Source organism: Leopardus geoffroyi, chromosome B4, assembly GCF_018350155.1.
Source record: "Leopardus geoffroyi isolate Oge1 chromosome B4, O.geoffroyi_Oge1_pat1.0, whole genome shotgun sequence".
NCBI lineage: Eukaryota > Metazoa > Chordata > Mammalia > Carnivora > Felidae > Leopardus > Leopardus geoffroyi.
The window spans coordinates 104,125,366-104,146,218 of record NC_059341.1 but is presented as its reverse complement, the minus strand read 5'-3'; the positions used below and the strand labels follow the sequence as shown (position 1 = coordinate 104,146,218).

At 36.5% G+C, this 20,853-nt stretch overlaps 1 protein-coding gene across 1 annotated transcript in view; it reads right to left on the bottom strand.

Annotated features, from left to right (window-relative positions):
• The window catches only part of OTOGL (otogelin like), a 140,667-nt gene that overhangs the window by 8,911 nt on the left and 110,903 nt on the right, over positions 1 to 20,853 (bottom strand). Inside the window, exons 43-54 of the mRNA XM_045464048.1 lie at positions 19,801 to 20,015; positions 16,342 to 16,483; positions 14,451 to 14,636; positions 12,162 to 12,374; positions 11,620 to 11,724; positions 10,446 to 10,553; positions 8,557 to 8,658; positions 7,949 to 8,053; positions 7,823 to 7,863; positions 3,110 to 3,173; positions 1,872 to 2,050; positions 1,333 to 1,437 (exon numbers count right to left, since the gene is read on the bottom strand). Coding sequence (XP_045320004.1) covers positions 1,333 to 1,437; positions 1,872 to 2,050; positions 3,110 to 3,173; positions 7,823 to 7,863; positions 7,949 to 8,053; positions 8,557 to 8,658; positions 10,446 to 10,553; positions 11,620 to 11,724; positions 12,162 to 12,374; positions 14,451 to 14,636; positions 16,342 to 16,483; positions 19,801 to 20,015 — 1,565 coding nt within the window. The remainder of the gene's footprint in view (positions 1 to 1,332; positions 1,438 to 1,871; positions 2,051 to 3,109; positions 3,174 to 7,822; positions 7,864 to 7,948; positions 8,054 to 8,556; positions 8,659 to 10,445; positions 10,554 to 11,619; positions 11,725 to 12,161; positions 12,375 to 14,450; positions 14,637 to 16,341; positions 16,484 to 19,800; positions 20,016 to 20,853) is intronic.

Sequence of the window (20,853 nt, the reverse complement as noted above, 5' to 3'; positions counted from 1 at the left end):
GTGGAACCTGCTTAAGATTCTCTCTGTCCCTTTCTCTCTTCCCCTACCCCACTCGCAGGCACACACTTTCTCTCTCAAAAATAAACAATATAATATAATATAATATAATATAATATAATATAATAATGTAATATAATATATTATAAAATAGACATGTCGGGGCGCCTGGGTGGCTCGGTCGGTTAAGCGTCCGACTTCCACTTAGGTCATGATCTCACGGTCCGTGAGTTCGAGCCCCGCGTTGGGCTCTGTGCTGACAGCTCAGAGCCTGGAGCCTGTTTCAGATTCTGTGTCTCCCTCTCTCTCTGCCCCTCCCCTGTTCATGCTCTGTCTCTCTCTGTCTCAAAAATAAATAAACGTTAAAAAAATTTAAAAAAATAAAATAAAATAGACATGTCACTGTGATAAAACAGACAAACAATATCAAAACTATTTAAATCAGTAACACTAGTGTGTGCATAATTGTGAAACATAGGCTATGGCACAAGACAATTGTTAATTTTATTTCATAAAATGAACAGAATTGGAGAAATCTGTTTTGGGGGTATGCGAGTAATCCCATGTAATTAAAAACACCAGAAGTAAGACCTCTAGGTAATTAAACTATTAATGGAAAAACCTAAGGATGGCAACAATAAATGTGAACTACTTTTAGGTAATGTAAGTTATGAGAAATGTACTAAATGTTATGAGTAATGTACTAAAATGAGAAAGTTCCATTTTCTAGTCTAAGGAAGGAATAGGTCAGTCTGCAAACATATATGGAGTTATTAGGAGATAACAGGAAAATTCTGAATAATTATTTCATTATTTTTGGTGGAAAGGTGTAATATAGCATTACTGACTCTTGAGATCTTTGTAAAAAAAATTGTCAAATACTCAATCTTTTTTCTTATTTACCCATTGAAATCTTCAATACCTGAAATAATAACATGCTAACACCTTGAGTTTCAGATTTCCATTAAAATGCTTCATTTTAAAGGAGTGAATAAAATAATAATGTTTTCCCCCTTTATTCTAAGATTAGAAAAAAGCAATTCTCAAAGCCCATTCCTCACATCTGTAAAAAAAAAGTGAGAATCTATAATAAAATATCTGTGAGAAATAAGTTAAACATATTCCTTTACAGCAGGAATTATCAGAAACTTTAAAATGTAACAAATGTAACTGTGTCTTATGCGCTGCATATGAGTGTGTTTATTGTGTGTGTGTATGTGTGTGTGTGTGTGTGTGTGATATTTTTCAAACTTACTGGACTTAAGAACATCTTAAGAAAACAGCACAGAGAGCTACCCTCCAAGGAACATATTTTAGGGACTAAGGAATTCATACCTCATATATAACTGATGTTCCATTTTCCATTTGAAATTTGCAGGATACATTTTTGCAGGTACCACAGCAATCATAATCACTTGGAGATGGAGTATATACCTGGTGCTGTATATAATGACAGTACATTTAGTTAGCCTCACAACAATACCAGTAGTTTTAATGAATCCACTCTGAAAGTGCTTCCCTGTATACCTATATGCTCTCTCAGAACACCTGTAAGCATTTAAAAGGTTGAATTTGAGGCACTTCAAATAATAATTTACTTCATGATTTAGAAATGAAGTAAATATTAACCTTTACATCTAGCAGCCAAGATTCATTAAGCAGGTCAAGTAAGCTGTATAGATAAATAGATAATAAGGCTCAATATGGTACACAGGGAAAGGAAAATATGCATTATATACCTTACACGTTACTAGATTACTGAAATATTCAAATGTATCCTTTTAACTTATGGAATATTCACCAGTTAAAATTCTATAGCTGCCATTTTATTATTAATTTAACTCTCGCCAGAATGACTTACAAAGAATACTTACAATGTCACATTCTTTTGAACAGTTCACCATTGTAAAATTCAGAGTGTGAAAGCCTGTATGGTTATCTTTTTCTTCCAGACACTCCACTGTATAACAAAAGTCCCCTTCCAAATACTTTATCATAGACATGCCAGGATTCAATACTGATACTTCTTGAAATACACACACCTCATCCTTTTCTAAGAAAAGAAAAACAGTCAATGAAAAGTACTATTTTGAGGATTTTTTTTATTAATCATTCAATGGAACTTGTATTTAAGTTTATGTTTTCACTGTGATGTGTAATTTTTTCAAAACCAATAACGATCTTTCCCTTTATATATTGTTAATAACTCAAGAGTTTACTTAATAATGAATGTAGCACATTTAGTCCCACTCTTTACTGTCTGAACTGCCTTCAGAAGCTATACTTTATAGCAGATTCCAGAATTTTAGATCTAAGTGATCATCAAGCTGTTTGTTCTCTTCTGGAAACATAACATGACAATTTGATGGAGTAGATATAGAATGAGGCAAAAGCCAAATCAACAGTGGTAGGACTTTTCATGGTGGGGCTGTATAACATTTCATTGTTTTTAATGGTTAGTTTTAGATAAATTTTTCAGTTTTGTTGTGCTGCAAAATAAATAGTACTATACATTATGCTTGATGATTAAGGTAGCTAATACAAAGTAAAAGTGGCATATTAAGGTAGGCTAGAAAGTGATGAAAATACAGCTCAGAAGCTCTCTGTGCCTTGCTAACACCGAATTTAAGCCTTCTCTTATATAAAAATGCAAGTTTAAAGCTGTTGAATAAAAGCTTTTTTTCCTATTAAGCTATTAATACTTAATATGAAGATTTGCTATTTTGTAGAAAAACCAACTCTATGCTTTGCAATGTTAGCATGCATAATGATAGAACAATGATCAAAGTCTCTCACTTCTGGATGGATGTTGTAAAAATAGTAAATACATGTATTTAAAAGGACCATAAAATCAACTTTCAATTCTGAAAAGCCTCTACAAAACATATTTGTTGTTCTGTCCCATTAAGGTATCTATCAGAACATTTAGAGATATTACAAAAGAGGCAACTGAAAAATGATAATGAATTTTTATACTCAAAAACTGGCATACATTTAATCAAATGGGTTAAAATGTGTGATACAACTCAAAGAAAATACTTTTTAATTTATTAATAGTGCCCAGATAAAAATCATATTCATAGCATTTAGTAGTGAGAAGAAACATAGTTACCACAGAGATACCGTACACATCCACAGTCACTCTGAAAGTTCTGATCTACTGCAGTAAATTCTCCCTGTTAGAAAGATATTATTATTAAACATGACTTACCCAGCTTCTCATATGACAACTGTAAAAATATATACACAGTATAACATTTAGTAAGTTCCCTACCATACAGCCAGACACATATCAGTTGCTTAATAAATATTTGATAGTGAACAGGCTTTGATTAACCCAGTAGTCATTTAATTAACAGCCCACAGAAAAAAAATTCACAACAAACAAGATGATGGTGGCGCTTAATCTCTCCAAATTTTAATTCCTTTATCTATTAAATGAGTGAAGGTAGAGAAGGTGATCTTTATGGTCTTTACTGACTTGAAAATATTGCGTGGTTCTGCGCTTCTAGCGGGCAATTGGAGATAAGAGAATACTTGCTAATCCTGGAAATTGTGCTTGATGCGAATGTTCTTGATCTTCTCTATCAAGGTGGCCCAAGGTCCTGATGTTTACATGGAGCAAGGATGCCATAGTATATAAAGCAGGAGCAAAAGAGTATGGTAGAGTGACGAATAGCATGCACGGACTCAGGAATAGGGCCGCCCTGTGCCCACCTCGGCTCTGCTGCCTACAAGCTGTGTGATCTAGGGCAAGTCGCTAAGCTGGTCTTCTCCTCACTTCTCTCATCTGTAAAATGGGGATAATAACATTGCCTACCTCTTAGGGTTTTTTTAGAAAAAATAATGGGTGAATTCACGTAAAGAACTTACCATAGGGCAGACACACAGCAAGTGCAGTATAACCTTCAGGTGTCGATGAAATGCCTCCATACCAATGCTTAAACATTATCCTATCAGAAACGGTATCTATTCCTCTCAGTATAGGACCAAGTTTAAAGTTTCAAGAAATGCATTTTAAAGAGCAACTTTTCCTGAGGGCATTTTATTTTCATGTGATGTCAGTAAAAAAAATTAATTTGATTCGTAATGTAAAAAATGACTCTAATAAATTCATAGTAATGTATAAAGGGTACTTTTCCCCATAAGCTAATAATATCTTACCTTCTATAGTGCTTTACAAGCTGTAGTTTCATACACATTAACTCATTTGGTCTTTTATGATTTTTAGTTATTACCCAATTCCAAAGGGATTGGAAATAAAATGTTAGAAACATGGAGTTAGAAAAATAAATCAAATTCTCCCACGGCATAGGTTCCAAGTTGGTGTGTTTAACTCCCAAGGAAGCATCCCTCTCCTTTAAAATCAGTAACAACATCACCTTAAGCTGTTTGCACTTTTTGGCTCCTGAGAATAGTGCTTGCTATGAATGGTCATGTACAAGCTTTTGCGTGGACATATGTATTCATTTCTCATGGATATACACCTAGGAGTGGAATTTCTGGGGCATATAATATATATATATATATATATATATATATATATATATATATATATTTAGCCTTTTGTCTTTCACAGTGTGAAAGTATCATATGAAGTTTCTAATTTCTCCACATCCTTGCCAATATGTATTATTATCTGTCTTCTTAGTGAGTGTGAAATGACACCTCGCTGTAGTTCGGATTTTCATTTAACTGAAAGCTAATGATCCTATGAATCTTTTCATGTGCTATTGGCCATTGTATACCTTTATTTGGATAAACATCTAGACATATTCAAACAATGGAATATTATTTAACAGTAAAAAGGAATGAAGTATGGACACATACTGCAACACAGATGAACCTTGAAAACATTATGCTAAGTGAAAGGAATCACAAAACCACATATTATAGAATTCCACTTATATAAAATATTCAAGATAGGAAAATCTGTAGAGATAGAACAGATTCCTAGGGCTGGGAAGTTTGGAGGAAATAAGGGGTGAGTGCTAACAGGTGCAGAGTTTCTCTGGGGGTTAATAAAATTGTTCTAAAGTTGATTTTGTTGATGGTGGCAGAATTCTATGAACATAATAAAAACCACGGAACCATATACTTTAAATGGCTGAATTGTGTGGTGTGTGAACTATATTTCAAGAAAGTTGCTATTTAAAAACAGAAATACTGCAAAGGCCTACCATAAACTCTTTAGGTTGAGATACATTTGTTGTCTATGTGAATAAGCTGATGTGATTTAAAATAATATACCATCTTAGACACTGAAACAAATGTTTAGCAACTATTCAGAGTAGGTACTCAAGAACAATGGGTCAGGTCAATGCTTGTATAGAATCATGAATGTTAAAACTATATCATGCATGTGGTTACATATATTCAGGTAGGATGTTCAAGAATATTGCAGCTACTGCATATGTTCTGTGTGCCTAGCACAGTGCTAATAAATAAAATAGTAGGCACTCAACAGATGCTTGCAATATTGAGTAATGTGAAATTTTGATTCATGATTAATATTCAGACATTGAAAGTTGAGCTGGAAAAAAAGCTAGATAGGCCAACATCTAGCCTAAATATTGGAGATGGAGAAGAACACAGAGAAAAGATAAGTGGAGAATGGTAGAAACCCACAAGAAGAAACAAACAAATAACAACAACAAAAAATAGGACAGAGAGGGATGGACAGTAAAGTGGTTGGTGAGTTGGTGGTCAGGCTAAGACGGGTGTTAAAGGGGCACATACACACAGGCATACACAACACGCCCAGAGTTAAGGTAACAACCAGAACAAGTTTAAAGAATAAACATACAGGCTTCTCCCCAAAAACACTTCAAAAGACCCAGAACACAGTAGGCACAAAATCCCATAGGATGAGGGTTAGATTTATCTTGTGTTTGAAGTTATTGAAATGTCTCAAGACGCTTTATTACCTCTTCCAGGCCAGCAGGAGACCTCTGAATGAGGCTGGGTAGAGGTGAAACCACAGGGCCTCTACTTAGCTGCTTCTTTGGTGATCAGTGTTTACCCAAGGACCCAGGACTCTCGGACTTTTGATGTGCAAGCCTTGTAACCTTAAAGATTTTGTAGATATTTCTCTGTGTGTGTCCATGTATGTGTGGGTCCCTGTTTCTAGCTCTCTCTCTCTCTCGCTCGCTCTCTCTCTGTTTTTCCTCCCGCCACACACACTCCTACACACATGTTACAAAGGGCCAGGGTCCTATTTTTTGTCCTCCTAAATTCAACCTCTCCCTAGTCCCTCTATACAGATCTTGCTATACCCAAGGTTTTCATTCATGAATGGCTGTAACAGTCTCTGGCTGATCTACTTCCCTCTAATGTTTTACTGTCCTTACCCTGCTACACAGGAAGAGCAAAATTAACTCAAACACTCAATTTGCATCATAATTTCCATCCTGTGCAGGACCCTCTTTCTCTCCTATCATATTAAATGTGCAGTGAGTTCCTCAGAATAGGGCTGTGCTATTTCAAGTGTCTGGTCCCATCACCACACAAACTGGTTTTCAACAAATGTTAGTTGAATGAAGAACTGCAAAGAAAAAATAAATAAATAACATCTACATTCTTCCATCTCATCTTTAAAGCCAACCTCAGTACACCAACTTGTATAGTTCTTCATCTCCCATTGTTCCTTGCTCTACCTCCAGTTAGCTTTTTCTCAAGGCAAGAGTCATCATTACCTTTTAGCCTACATATCTTACCTCACCTTTTGGTGTGTTTATTCATGTTCATCCTAGTGTCTATGTGGAATAGTTCAGTTCCTTTCATCCATTATTCTAACCTGTCACTTTCTTCCAAAACTTTTGATAGTGAACTTCCCTAGAAAGTTCTCCATGATATATTGTGTTAATTTTGTAATAATTATAGCTAATACTTATTGTGCTCTATGTGTCAAGTACTATCTAAATATTTAATATATATTAACTTATTTCATTCATCTGATATAGGTATTGTTATTATGTTTATTTTTTTAAGTTTATTTATTTATTTTAAGGGACAAAGACAGGGGGGAGGGACAGAGAGAGACAGAATTCCTAGCAGACTCCACACGGTCAGTGCAGAGCCGAAAGTGGGGCTCGAACTCACAAATCGTGAGATCATGACCTGACCTGAAACCAAAAGCTGGACGCTTGTTATTACTTTTATATTGCCGATGAGGAAAGTGAAGTACGACTAAAACAAGTCCAAGACAGGTATAAAAACAAGGCAGTTTCAACTTGCTTTTGATATTTAAACTTATGTCTTTGCTGTAGTTTTTAACGGAAATGAAAGAGTTATGGCAAAGTAGAAAGAATAAAGGAATACACAAGACACACACATAAAACAACCCTTGGTTTGAGTCCTGAAGATCTCAGTCAGTCATTTACTCTCTCTGGACCTCAATTTCCTTATTTACAAAATGTTCATAGAACTCTTAAGAAGGTACAGTTACATGCTTATATCCCCTCCTCCTCCACAACAGATGCATCTTTGGCACAATTTCTTGAAGAATCACTAGGGACACCTCTCAATATGGAGGTAATCTTTTTTTCCAATGTTTTGCTTTATTTTCAGACCAGTGAAGTCAAGTAGACATAAGACTAATAGATTCAGTCACCAGTGAAAAAAATAATGTATTGCATTTTCTTATCTCAAATAAATAAAAAAGGTTCACTGCTCCCTGATACCAGCACATGTTACTTTAATCTACTTCAGTATCATTTAATAAGGATAATCTCATTAACTCTGACAACTCAGAAATAAGGGGGATAAAGCAAGAATTAAACTAATTTACATAATATGACAGTTCAATCAAAATGTGTGTTCTTACCACTTCACAAGCTGGCATAACAAGGTTTCCACAGCTACATTCTAAAAGGCAAAAATCAACATATTTATATCGATCAGAACACATTACTGTGTTGCAATAAAACTTTGAAGTATGAAAATTAGTTACCGCAATGCCATGTTGGACAACATTGACCGGATACATTTTCTTTTACAAGGTTCATATCTTCTGCACAGTTGAGTAGTGGTGTAGGACAAAGATTTGGGTCACAAACTAAATAGAAAAAAATGACGTGGATGAAGATTAGCCTCTTGTAAAAGCTCGTCCTCACCAGCTACCATTTAGTTCACAGCCATTGCTGATATAGGGCACAGATTCCTATCTTCCCACTGCTACCTCTCCCACCACTCATTGGCCATGTATTGGTGAGCATGGAATGCATGAAAACAGAAGTATAACCAGGACCAGCTCATCAGGTGAAGGGCCCTGAGAAATACTAGGTGTGCAAGAAGAGAAAGGAAGTGGAGAAGGTATGGAATCACCTGGAAAGCTAGTCTTTCTAGGATGATGAAAAAGGTCATAGTAATCTATTTTGGGGAGGTAATGATATTATCCAAGAAGAGCTCTTAGATATATAAAAACATCGCATACATTTAATATATATTTTATATGCTAGAATTCAATGAAGGTGTGATATAACGGCACAACTAAGATTCATGAGGCTTCTTAAATATTGGACACATCCAAACATTTTAAATTAGTGAAGATATACTTACCACAGTAATACTGAGGACAACAGAAATGTGTAGTATTAAGATCCACAGTGAGAAACTCCCCATCAGTACATAGTGGAATAGGTTCAGTGCAAGATTCACAAACTAAAGGTAAAACAAAAGATCAGAAGTCACAGCTGAGCTAAAAACAAGTGATTAATTCACATTATGACACACATATAAACCATCATGTTCAATAAAATAGGAAACAGGGAAAACAAGTCTTTAACAGACAGATTTCCTCATTTGGTCATAAAAACAACAATACTAACTAAGTATATTGCTTTATGCTTTCCAAGCACAGCGAGAAAAGCATTAAGATTTCTGGAGCAACTTTCTTTTTTCTAGGATCAAAATGTCATTGATTTATTTATTCAAGTTTTCTGAATTCACTACCCTTGATTACTCTAGTTTATGGATGGATGGATAATATAGTAGGCATGTGTTCTTTGGGGTTGTTCAGTATCCCTTTCCCAACTTTGATTACAATTCTCTGAATGACCTTGAGGAAATGCCCCACCCACACAGTCTTGGAGTGACTCTTCATAAAGGTGCCTGACCCTCAGCAGGCCTCTTGGAATCTCTCTCTATGGCATTTGAATCATAAACAGAGACACACCAGGGCAGGAAATGGATGTTGCTGAGTCAGTCATTAGTGACTGCCACCTACAATAGCTGATTTCTTTCCTTCCCAGGGCGTGGTCTGCTTCATCTTGCCCCTACAAAATCTTGATTCCCAAGCCTTCCACTAATTGGTTGTGTTAAGCTAGCTGGAATCAATCCCTTTTGCCACTTGCACTCAAAGAACCTTAACTGGTAGAAAGAGATGTGTTTTGATTTCCATAGGTACATCTGAAGCCTACATTAATCACCAGTCTTAGATATGATAATCCACTTGCAATGAAAAACAGAGAACTTTTTAGTTTTCAATGTCCATTTCATCAGATAGAATATATAGCTTCATAGACAGTCTTTTCCTGGACACCTTTCATCTCTACCATTCTCTTCCAGCATCATCATGCTCACACATATATCACACATGCTATATAAAATGAATTTTTTTAAAATGTGTTTAATGTTTATTTATTTTTGAGAGACAGAAAGGACAGAGCATGAGCAAGGAGGGGGCAGAGAGAGAGGGAGACACAGAATAGCAGGCCCCAGGATCTGAGCTGTCAGCACAGAGCCTGACGCGGGGCCCGAACTCATGAACCACGAGATCATGACCTGAGCCAAAGTCAGATGCTTAACCGACTGAGCCACCCAGGCGCCCCTATATAAAATGAAATTTTAAAGAGGTTCTATAATGGCTTGGCAGAGTCCATTATTTTAGTTGGTTCTTCAAGGAAAGCCAAGGCTAAATTTTTCTCCAAAACAATTGGTGCTAGCCTTATTAAAGAAAAAAAAATACTTAATTATATTGCCTTGAGCGTGTTTTGACTGGTATATATAGTCCATATATATGTTTTTTAAAAAAAAATTGTTTATTTTTGACAGAGAGAGAGACAGAGCATGAGCAAGGGAGGGGCAGAGAGAGAGGGAGACACAGAATCCGAAGCAGACTCCAGGTTCTGAGCTGTCAGCACAGAGCCCGATGCGGGGCTCGAACTCACAGACCACAAGATCATGACCTGAGCTGAAGTTGGACGCTCAACTGACTGAGCCACCCAGGCACCCCGAGTCCATATATATGTTAAGTGAACGTAGAGCTAACTGTAATAATTGTCAAGAGTCATTTAAAATGCTGTACTTTCTTTTCAAATGTTCTTATTCAGTTGAGTTTCTATCAGTATATTAGCAGAATATTGGTTACCATGAGTCCCATAAAATTCACATCAAATAAAAGATTTTCCCTCCCTTTGTTCCAAAAAGTTATCTTATAGAACACTTACCACAGAGAGGAGAAAAACAGCAAGGCTCTTCCTGTTGAACTTGAATCATGAATTGATCTTCTCTGCATTCTGGAATTGAAATACTGGGGCATTTCAATGGGTCACATTCTGCAAAAACACAAAGATACTTGAAAAGTTGTATAGAGTGAAATGATTAGATAAAGTAGCATGGTTTACTTCTCTTTGAATGTATCTGTATCCTGCTAACTCAGTGTGTGTTTGGTAGGGGAGGATTCCCATACAGCACCAAGTAATTCTCCAGACACCAGCTGGGTATCCTACAATTCAACTCAATTCTATCTATAAACACTAGTTACAAGCCCACCTTGTATAGCCCATACTGCTGGCTGACCGGCTATAAATCAGAGGTTCCCACATCTTCTTCCTTGAGTTTGATTAATTTGCTAGAACAGCTAGCAGAACTCAGAGAAACATTGCACTTACTAGATCACCAATTTATTATAAAAGAAAATAACTCAGGAATAAACAGATGGAAGATATGCATAGGGCAAGGTATAGGGAAAGGGTTGGGAGTTTTTGTGCCCTCTCAGAACACACCAGGCCCCGAATTTCCTTGTGTTCACTATCCTGGAAGTTCTCTAAACCTCATCCTCCTTGGGGTTTTTTATGGAGACCTTATTACATAAACCTGATTGGTTAAATTTTTGGCCACTGAAACCTCCAGCCCCTTTTACCTCCTTGGAGATCATGGGGTGGGACTGAAAGTTCCAACCTCCAATCACCTCGTTGATTCCCCTGGCAAGGGGAAATCATTAACTCATTAACATAACAAAAGACACTTCCTAGTTCTCCTCACTTTGGAGAAGCCAAGCATTAGGAGCTCTGTGGTGAGAAGGGGGTGGAAGACCGGATCTATATCTCTTATTATAAATCACAATATCACACCTGCTATTTCCTATATATTTCTGCTAAGATTAAGATCTTTACATTGAGTTAATTATCTAAATAGATGTATTAATATAATACATAAACAAAATATCTACATATGTATTTATAAAGAAATTGCAGGTTAAAAAAGAACTATCTTTAGCAAGACAACTCCACAATATTTTATAACCAATCATTTTCTTGTAGACACAGAGAGTGAGAATCTAATCCACTAATCTGAGCAAACAATAAACCTGACTCTTAATGCTCCTAGTTAATAACTCACCACATTGATACTGTGGGCAACAAGAAAGAGGACTATGGCCAACAACCAATTTTTGACTATCCGTACATGTTGGAATGGCAGTTTCACATAAGGTCATGTCACAACCTGGAAATAAGAAACAGAAGCGTTAAAATATTCGTGAATATAACTAAAATCTGTGCTTTATGCTGCAATTAAACACATTCAGCTCACAAATGGGTCATATGTGAAAAGGTTGCCAATCGAAGGTTTATTTATTATGGTCTTTCACCCTCAATTGTCACAAGTCAAAGATTCCCAGAAACGTTCTCTTGTCACATATTATTGAATATTATTAATTGTTAATAGCCAGAGTTTTGTGTGTGTATTTGCAAAATCGGCAAAAACACGAATGAGATAAAACTTGCTTTGAGAGAATATAAACAATATTTATGGCAATATTTCTGTTTTTACCTCAACCTTTACTTTCTTTTACACCAAGCATTATGCACACCTTACTTTTTCACAAATGGTATCAACAAATTTTGTGGCGTTAACTGTGAGGCTTTGGCCCACATACACACCGCAAACTTCCTTTGAACAGCAGGTCCACTTATCAATGATGCCCAGGACAACTTCAGCTTCTCGTTCACAAGTTGGTGAGGGCTCTTCATCACAGTCAGGTTCTATGGGAATAATACTTCCATTCCCCAAACATTTGTACAGGGCACATTCGTCAATGCCCCCATTCCAAACCTCCCCAGCAGTGCGAGGCTGGTCTTCACTATCAGTACATGCTTAAAAAGAGGAACAATGTTATATCACTCATCACCTGGCCACTAAAATAAATGAAGCTGTGATGCATTTATTGTTTTGATTTCAGACCATGAGTTGGTTCAGCAACATAGATAACACGTCCCATATTTATCCTTTCTTAGATTCCCTTTTTCATCAGCTACTAGCTTACATTTTTCTCTAATGAAATTTGCAATGTAGTCTGCAAAAATATTTTTCCTTCCTACAACTACCTGTAAATTTGCCTGTCTTCTTCAATAAATAGGATCATTTGTTTATTTCTTATTCATTTTGTCCGTTAATACAACTTATTTGGCTTGAACAAACTCAGCAAAATAAATTTAAGTTAGTTTTAAAATATTAACTGTTAAAACTGAGTGGTATTAGAAAGAAAAAAAAGGCCTTACCACACATTTATCATTTTTGTCAAATGAAAATGCAAAACATGTCAGCTTTAAAATCTAAATGTGGGAAGTAGCTAATTATTTAGTGACTCTTGTAGTTTTATTATTGAAGTTTTACTTAATGAAAACTATGGCCATCTAGTAGTTCTTTTAAAAATAATAGAGATGAGGGGAGCCTGGGTGGTTCAGTCAGTTGAGCAACCAACTTCAACTCAGGTCATGATCTCATGTTTCGTGAGTTCGAGCTCTGGTCAGGCTCTGCTGACAGCTCAGAGCCTGGAGCCTGCTTCAGATTCTGTGTCTCCCTCTCCCTGCTCCTCCCCAGCTTGCACTCTGTCTCTCTTTCAGAAATAAATAAACATTAAAATAATAATAATAATAATAATAATAATAATAGAGATGAATAGTGACCAACATATCCCCAGCCTCAAATGAACTTCTCTTATATTATTCTCTTTACCATCAAACCAACCTCACAGGTCCCTAAAAACAAACATAAGCACTCCTGTTTATTCTCAGTCTTCTACAAATACTCTTCTCAATGACAAACACAAACTTTCTAGAACTATATGTGCCTTTCACTTCTACTTGCCCATTTTCTTTCATTATTAGCTAATTCTCTTTTCTTCTAACCACAATGATAAGCCCTATGACTGAAAAAGTACGGTACTGCAATTTTCTCAATTTTGGACTATTTTCATCTGCAACCACAATGGAGATGATGAGTCAGAATCAAGTGGTTTGAAAATGAAAGTAGAAAAATTAAATGTTTTCTCCCAGATAATAACACTATCCGACATTTCTCAAGTGGTTATTTTTCTCTAGGTACTGTTGCAAAATACTTTGTATTATTTTGTGGATCCCCACACTAGCCTTATGGAATAAGTGCTTTTATTTTTCCCATTTTACAGATGTGTAACTTAGGCTCAAAGAGGTAAAACTGAATCATTATTACGTGAAATAATTGGAATTTGAGTTCAGTGCACAGCCTATGTTCTTAATTCTTAATTTGCCATACTCTTGCTAAGTTATTACAGGCATAGGTAGAGACTGAAACACATCACCACCGTGGGGGGATGGATTAAAAAGTTGATGGGGATTAAGGAGAGCACTTGTGATGAGCACCAGGTGTTGTATGTGTTGAATCACTAAATTTTACACCTGATACTGCACTGTATGTTAACTACCTGGAATTTAAATAAAATCTTGGAACAAACAAACAAACAAAAAAAACCCTACATTATGAACAAAGCTTCTTTTTTTCTTAATTTTTTAATGTTTATTTATTTTTGAGAGTGAGAGAGAGAGACAGAGTGTGAGTGCGGGAGGGACAGAAAGAGGGAGATACGGAATCTGAAGTGGATTCCAGGCTCTGAGCTGTCAGCACAGAGCCTGATGGGGGGCTCGAACCCACGAACTGTGAGATCCTGACCTGAGTGAAGTTGGACGCTCAACTGACTGAGCCACCCAGGCGCCCCTGAACAAAATTTCTAACTTGGGTCACTTCAATTGAAATCAATCATTATATTAAAATCAAATTACAAACGAACTGGTTTCCCTTCCAACACCTATGTGACCTTTGTTCAATCCTTCTCAGCACATCTTCTCAAGATATAAATAAGTTTCATTTATTTGCCAGGTCCCTAAGAAGTCACTTTGCACTCTGCTGCTTACCACATTCTTTCTCTGGAATGCACTGAGTTGAATCTGGCCTGTGAAGAATGGTTCCATTTTTGCATACACAATCTTCTCTTAAATTCAAACATGGAGAGTGTCCATAGAACCATCTGTTCAAACATGTTCTTGCTTCACAAGTCCTCACACAGGGTTGATACTCCTTCCCCTCTGGGCAATTCAGAGCTATGAATAACAGAGGACAAAATTTGCTAATGATAAAAGTCACCTATTTGAATTATAGGAAAAGGAAGAAATGTCAGATTTCTTTTGGAAAATTAATTTTGCCCATTTCAGTCTCTTCAAAGTTCATTTTTCATTTATGATGTAACCAAAAACTAGAAACAAAACAAACAGTAGGTATTTTTGAGCATCTTCCAGATGTCCAGCTAGTATTATGTTATGTTACAGTAGGAAAAGCTCATCTGATTTGTAGCAAATAATATGACCAATAGGCAGCCCAGATCTGGTTGGGATAAATATAGATTCAACCAGTATGAAGTTACTTCTGTGTGCAGTGAGGATATACAACAGTCTACTCAGGATAAGCACAGAAATATGCTCTGAATATATAACTCAACCAAGCCATAAAAAAGAAAAATGCTGTGTGGTTAGGTTCAATCCTTCACTGTCACAAGAAACTACCATTGCTGAGCAGTTTCTAAATTATGTTTGAGAAAATTCTTTTGATTTTCAGTGATCTTAAAAAATCATACTTTTAAAAAATGAACATGTAGCTGGTGGGGATATAAATTGATAAAATCTCAGTGGGGAACAATTTGACAGTGTCTATTAAAGTTAGAGATGCCATACATTTCCCATGAATCAAGCTACCCCACTCTTGAATAGTGATTACCTCTGGGAGCAAGGAGAGGTAAGAGATAGTAAGGCACACCAGGAGCTGCTTTATATCTGAAACAACGTCATGTAACCGGTGTTTGGGATATATTATTCTTTCTCTATGTATTTTATTTTTTCCTCTAGGGAAAATGAAAACTTTTATTTTATCTTGGAACATTTCACTGACATTCATTTTGACCATATTTTACCGCTTAATCTATTTAATTGCTATTTCGTAAATGAAATTAACATTGTTTTCTGTAAAATGTGCCCAGGACTGATGATAGGTTGAATAAACTTTTTATGAAAAGCCTTACAACTTGATGAGAAAGCATGGGCCCTATAGATAAAAATGGGCCAACTATTAAACACAGAGAACAAACTAAGGGTGGATGCGGGGGTAGAGGGGAGGAAAAATGGGTGATGGGCATTGAGGAGGGCACTTGTTGGATGAGCACTGGGTGTTGTATGTGAGCCAATTTGACAATAAATTATATTCATTAAAAAAGATAAAAATGAGCACAGAATACATACCAAAGAAGAAGGATACACAAACACGTATTTGGAAAAAGATTGAACCTAGATACGGATCAAAGAAAGCCAGAAAGATTAGTTTCCAGAAAGTGGATACAGTATCAGGAAAGGAGGAAAAGGGGACAGAAAATCATGCATCCTCTTCACAGCTCGGGAACAAGCTGGGCAAATGAGGCAGGTGGAATTAAAACCAACAAAATGTGCTCTGGGATACAGAATTCAAATCTTTTTTCCATTCCCTGTGATTTCTTCCACACTTCCACTGATTTTGCTAGCTAATATTTTGTGGACTAGGTTTTCTTCTGGGACAACTGAGGCCGACCATAGGTGTAGATCAGGATGAAAATAGAAGTTGCCTATGTGGGAAAGCTGACATCTAACTTCTAGGTTACATTGATAGGCATTTTATTCTTATGAAATTATTTTGTGGTGAAAAATGAAAAGAGAAAGAAGTGAATGCAAAAAATATGGAATGCTTTTTGATGGTTAGAAATATTATCTGAAATGTACTACTTACAGCAGTAATCTGGTGTTCTCCACTGAATACAGATGTCGAACCTGTTGCACAGAGCCACATACGCAGAAAGTGCATCACATTCATAGTTCCAGAAATAGGTGTAATTGATCCACATCTTTTCACAAAAGTTCTGCGGTGAAACCTAGAGATACATTTTGCCCTGGGATAAGTTCTGTTGTTTTATTTCTCTGAAGGGCCTAAGTTACACTAAAGCTATTCAGAGAATAAAAGGGTGGCAAGTTAGTATTTACTATGGCTCTTCCTTGACCTGAGATTCCAAATTTCGTAATACCATACGTCACCTCTGATGGTATAATATTTTTAAACACATTTTGGATAAGATAAATATTGCCTGCACTAATCTACATAAATCTATCTTATAAAGATAAAAGAGAAACAAAGCATGTGTACCTAGCACAATCTATTTCTGATATTATACTTTGGGTTACAATTGTCCTTTCCATATATTACATAGGACTTGAATCCATGACAGAAATAACCAGAAGCTCCTAAAGCATTCCATAATGATACATGGCCTTACTATTAAATGAGGTTTTAAATGCTTCTCAAAAAAGGTAGTAATATTGAACATTGAATAATTTATATAGTTTGACTTGCCTCAATTTAGAGACACATTTGTTTCTATAGATGGTTTCATTTTGATCTAGAAATGCCTGAAATCTAAATAATTTAACTTGTAACACCATTTATTCCAATTTTTCTCTCTGCTCTTTCATTCAGCAAACATACTAAACATCCGCACACACATCCTAAATTCTGATACAGCTCAAAGTGCCGGATAAAAATACTAAATATTCTTCCCCTCTCATCATTTCTTCTTCAAGGTCCATATCTATAAAAAAACCAAGATTCTACATTCTTTTAGTCTTCTTTACGGAATCTCCTTGGTTTCCAACCACTTTAATTTGTATGGAATACTTGCTGTGGTCAAGAGTATCCCCACTGCCAAATCCAGGGAACACTGCTAGTTTCCTTCTTAAAACCCTCTCCTTGGACTTGGAGTGTACTTCATTCTATTGCCTATTTACCTGTTTATTGTCGGCTCCTCTGCTGCCTTATATTCTGAGTGTTTCTCTAGATTCCATCCTCAATGGACATGTCCGCTAGCTACAAATGTTCTTCCTGGACTCACACCACCAATTGTGGGCATTTAAATCTTTTCCTAGCTGTGAGCTAATATATGGTAAATATACAGAGCAGACACTGGCACATTGCACACTACTTATTGTTATATTTAAAAATCCATATGCAAATGACTCCCCAGACCTGACCTCTGGCCTCAACTTACCTCCTCTGAGCTCCAGAATTATGTTTCTAAGCTTTTTCTGGGTATTTTTGTTTTGAAATTCCATATGATATAATTCATCCGAAGTAAAAAAATTATATATATTTCTGCTTAACCCACAAAAGCTGATTCTCCTGTATCTCCCATTCGTATATACTCACTTATGCATGTTTCATAATTTACTGAACACCTAACTATACATCAGGCATAGTGCTATGCATGAGTATAAAGGTCAATAACACAGACCTATTCTCTGCCTGTGGATCTCTTAGCTAAAAAAGGTCTTTGAATAGATTCGAGGCGTCACCATGCTAAAATGAATTAGAGGACGCAAGTGTTCCAGCTAGAAAAACTAGAAGCTTAAAAGCCCACTGGCAGGAAAAATCTTGGAATGTTCAAAGAGTTGAAAGGAGACAGGGGAGTGTAGCACAAGAGGAAGCTAGAGAAATAGGTGGGCCAGAGTGTAGAGGACCCATAAGTCTTAATAGGAAGGTTGCTTGGCATGTACTTTACATATGAGTGAGAGACGCTGAAGGGTTTTAGGTAGAAGAATGATAGAATCCAGGCAGATCACCTGCCTGCTTTGTGGAGATTTTCAAATGAAGATGAAGCTTACAAGTGGGAAAACCAAATTACCAGCATTCCTTTCTTTTGCCATCCGATTCACTGGGAACAGATCTGTTCCTGTGATCTGGCTATGATAGACTAAATGGCACCCTGTGTTGCCTCACTAAGCCTTTAATAGTTAAGTTGGAAAGTTCCTGATTTAATCAGCCTTCTAAGTTCTCCATCAAAAATGCAATTTTTTTGAAAATCATTATGCTTTAAAATGACATTGACGTGAGTTTTAACGTGTTTGTTATTTTTTTTCATTTTTATATGTCTGCTTTTCAAAAAAAAATGTAAATAATTAAAACCTATCTTCATCCATGGGACGCCTGGGTGGCTTAGTGGGTTAAGCACTGTTTCTTGGTTTTTGGCTCAGGTCACGATCTCATGGTTCCTGAGTTTGACCCCCCACGTCCGGCTCTGCACTGACAGAGCCTCCTCTCTCTCTGACCCTCCAGTCTTCTCTCTCTCTCTCCCTCTCTCTCTCTCAAAAAGAAATAAATAAATTTAAAAAAAAAAAAAAGCAAAACCCATGACTTCACATCCTTTGCCTTTCCCTGAGGGAACTCATGGGGCAGGCTGAGGACTATGGAGTCTACACTCCACGGTCTGGCATGGAAGGTGCCACACAGTGAATTCCTTCCTGCCTTGACAGTTCCCTCATCCTCTTTCCCAGGCTCTTTCCCTCCATATGTCTTACACTCAACTATTTCAATGTCTTCCTAACATGGCCTTTTACACAAAACTTGCTGTTATACATACTGTTATACATATCTGCCTAGGTGTCCCTTCCTACCTCTTCTCTCCTGGTAAATTTATCCTTCTAAGTAAATCAAACATCTAAAACTACGAGCAGTCTCCTCCAAACCTGGGCTCCTATGTCCCTCCAGACTGTCTATTGTCAGATACCTGTTTACAAGCTTGCTTTCCCACCAGACCTCCTGAGGACAAGGGACAGTCTTGCTCATCTTTGGATCACAGGAGTTCAGCAGAAAGCCTTGAGGGTGCTGGATGCTCACAAACTTTTCATTAAATGATTTACGAAGTGCTGTATTTGTCCCTAACAATGGATCTTTTTTTAATGATACAGATTATTTAAAATATCTACTAGTCACATAAAGTCAGAAAGTTAGAGACAAAGAATAATTAAATTGAATATATGACAGGTTCTATTACACGTATACACCTAAGAGGCTAGGATCATAGAGAATTGATAATATCCTCACTGTCTTGGTTTCTCTATTGAGTTATCAAGTGACATTGATTTCTTTCTCCTAGAGGCATTTATTTGTAGGACATAATTTCATTTTTCTTGGAATCTGTCGATAGAATTCTAAAAAAACAGGAGAATGAAAGATAATTATTCTTCTTATCTCTTTAAGTCTATAAAAGTAAATGATTCTGAATTCCAAAGCATACTGACAGAAGGTTTGGGGCTAAATTCTTCTCACTAGAAGAACATCATGGCAAGAACAGGAATTTATTGGCGTTACTCTCAGTATGTCTAACATGATAGTTCTTATCTATGGTTGCCCTTAACTTACTTTATTATGGCATGGAATGAAAACCCTTCTGTTCAATAACTCAATGCAGGGACTGCAATCATGCTCAGTACAATTCTTAACGGGTCTTCTTGTTGTTACTTCAAATGATTTCTCAATTTCCCAGCTCTCGATAAATAATTCTATGTCTTCCATGTTTGTAATAATTGTGCCATTTTGCATTCTCAGATCATCATCTGGATCATCATTGCAAATTCCTAGAAAGATACGTGACATTTGAAAGGAAAATTTTTTCCACTTCAACCAAATGTAGGCAGCAGAAATAAATCATCTTAATAATTGATTTGAAATGAATAAATTATTTACTGAACAAGGTGCCAAATGTATATCCTTTAACTTTAATGTTGATGGATTTTTAAATTATGTATCTGGTTCTTTGATAAAATAGTATAGAGTTGTCTTAACCAGATAAGAAAGAAACCACAATCCTGGAAGTCAAGACATGTGAAAAAAATGACAGAAAATGAAGAAAGAGGAGATCGACTCTGCTCCCACACTCTTCCACTACTATTACCACTACTTCCTAATTTAAGAACTAGCTCTTAAGCTTGCCAAGATATTCCTTAGAATAGTGGGTGTTTGCCTCCCAGATATCCATTCTCCCAGGAAAACCCTTCCTGTAAACATTAAATTTTACCTTTCAGGAAGTATCCCTGCCCCATCACCACTACAGGAGAGAGCTATGATTGGCATAAAGGTAATTCTTACTCCCTCTCATTAACACTATTGCAAATAATAAGCCAGTCAGGTCAGGCAGTCACCTAGACACATGGATACATTCAGCACTTGGACAGCCACAGCCAAACAGGATTTGACCTGGGAATTCTAAGGCATAGACAATCTCCCTTCCTTGGGATGGCGTGGCCTATTGATGGTTATAAGGCTTTGACCTGCTATGGCCTTTAGTTTCCTGAGGAAGGCCAGACTGAGGATGGAGCTTGCTCCTTATCCAGTGTAGTACAGAGCCAAGGGAAATACAGAGAAATGGCCCAGAACCCCGATCATACGTGATCTGAAAAGATCTAATCTTTCTTA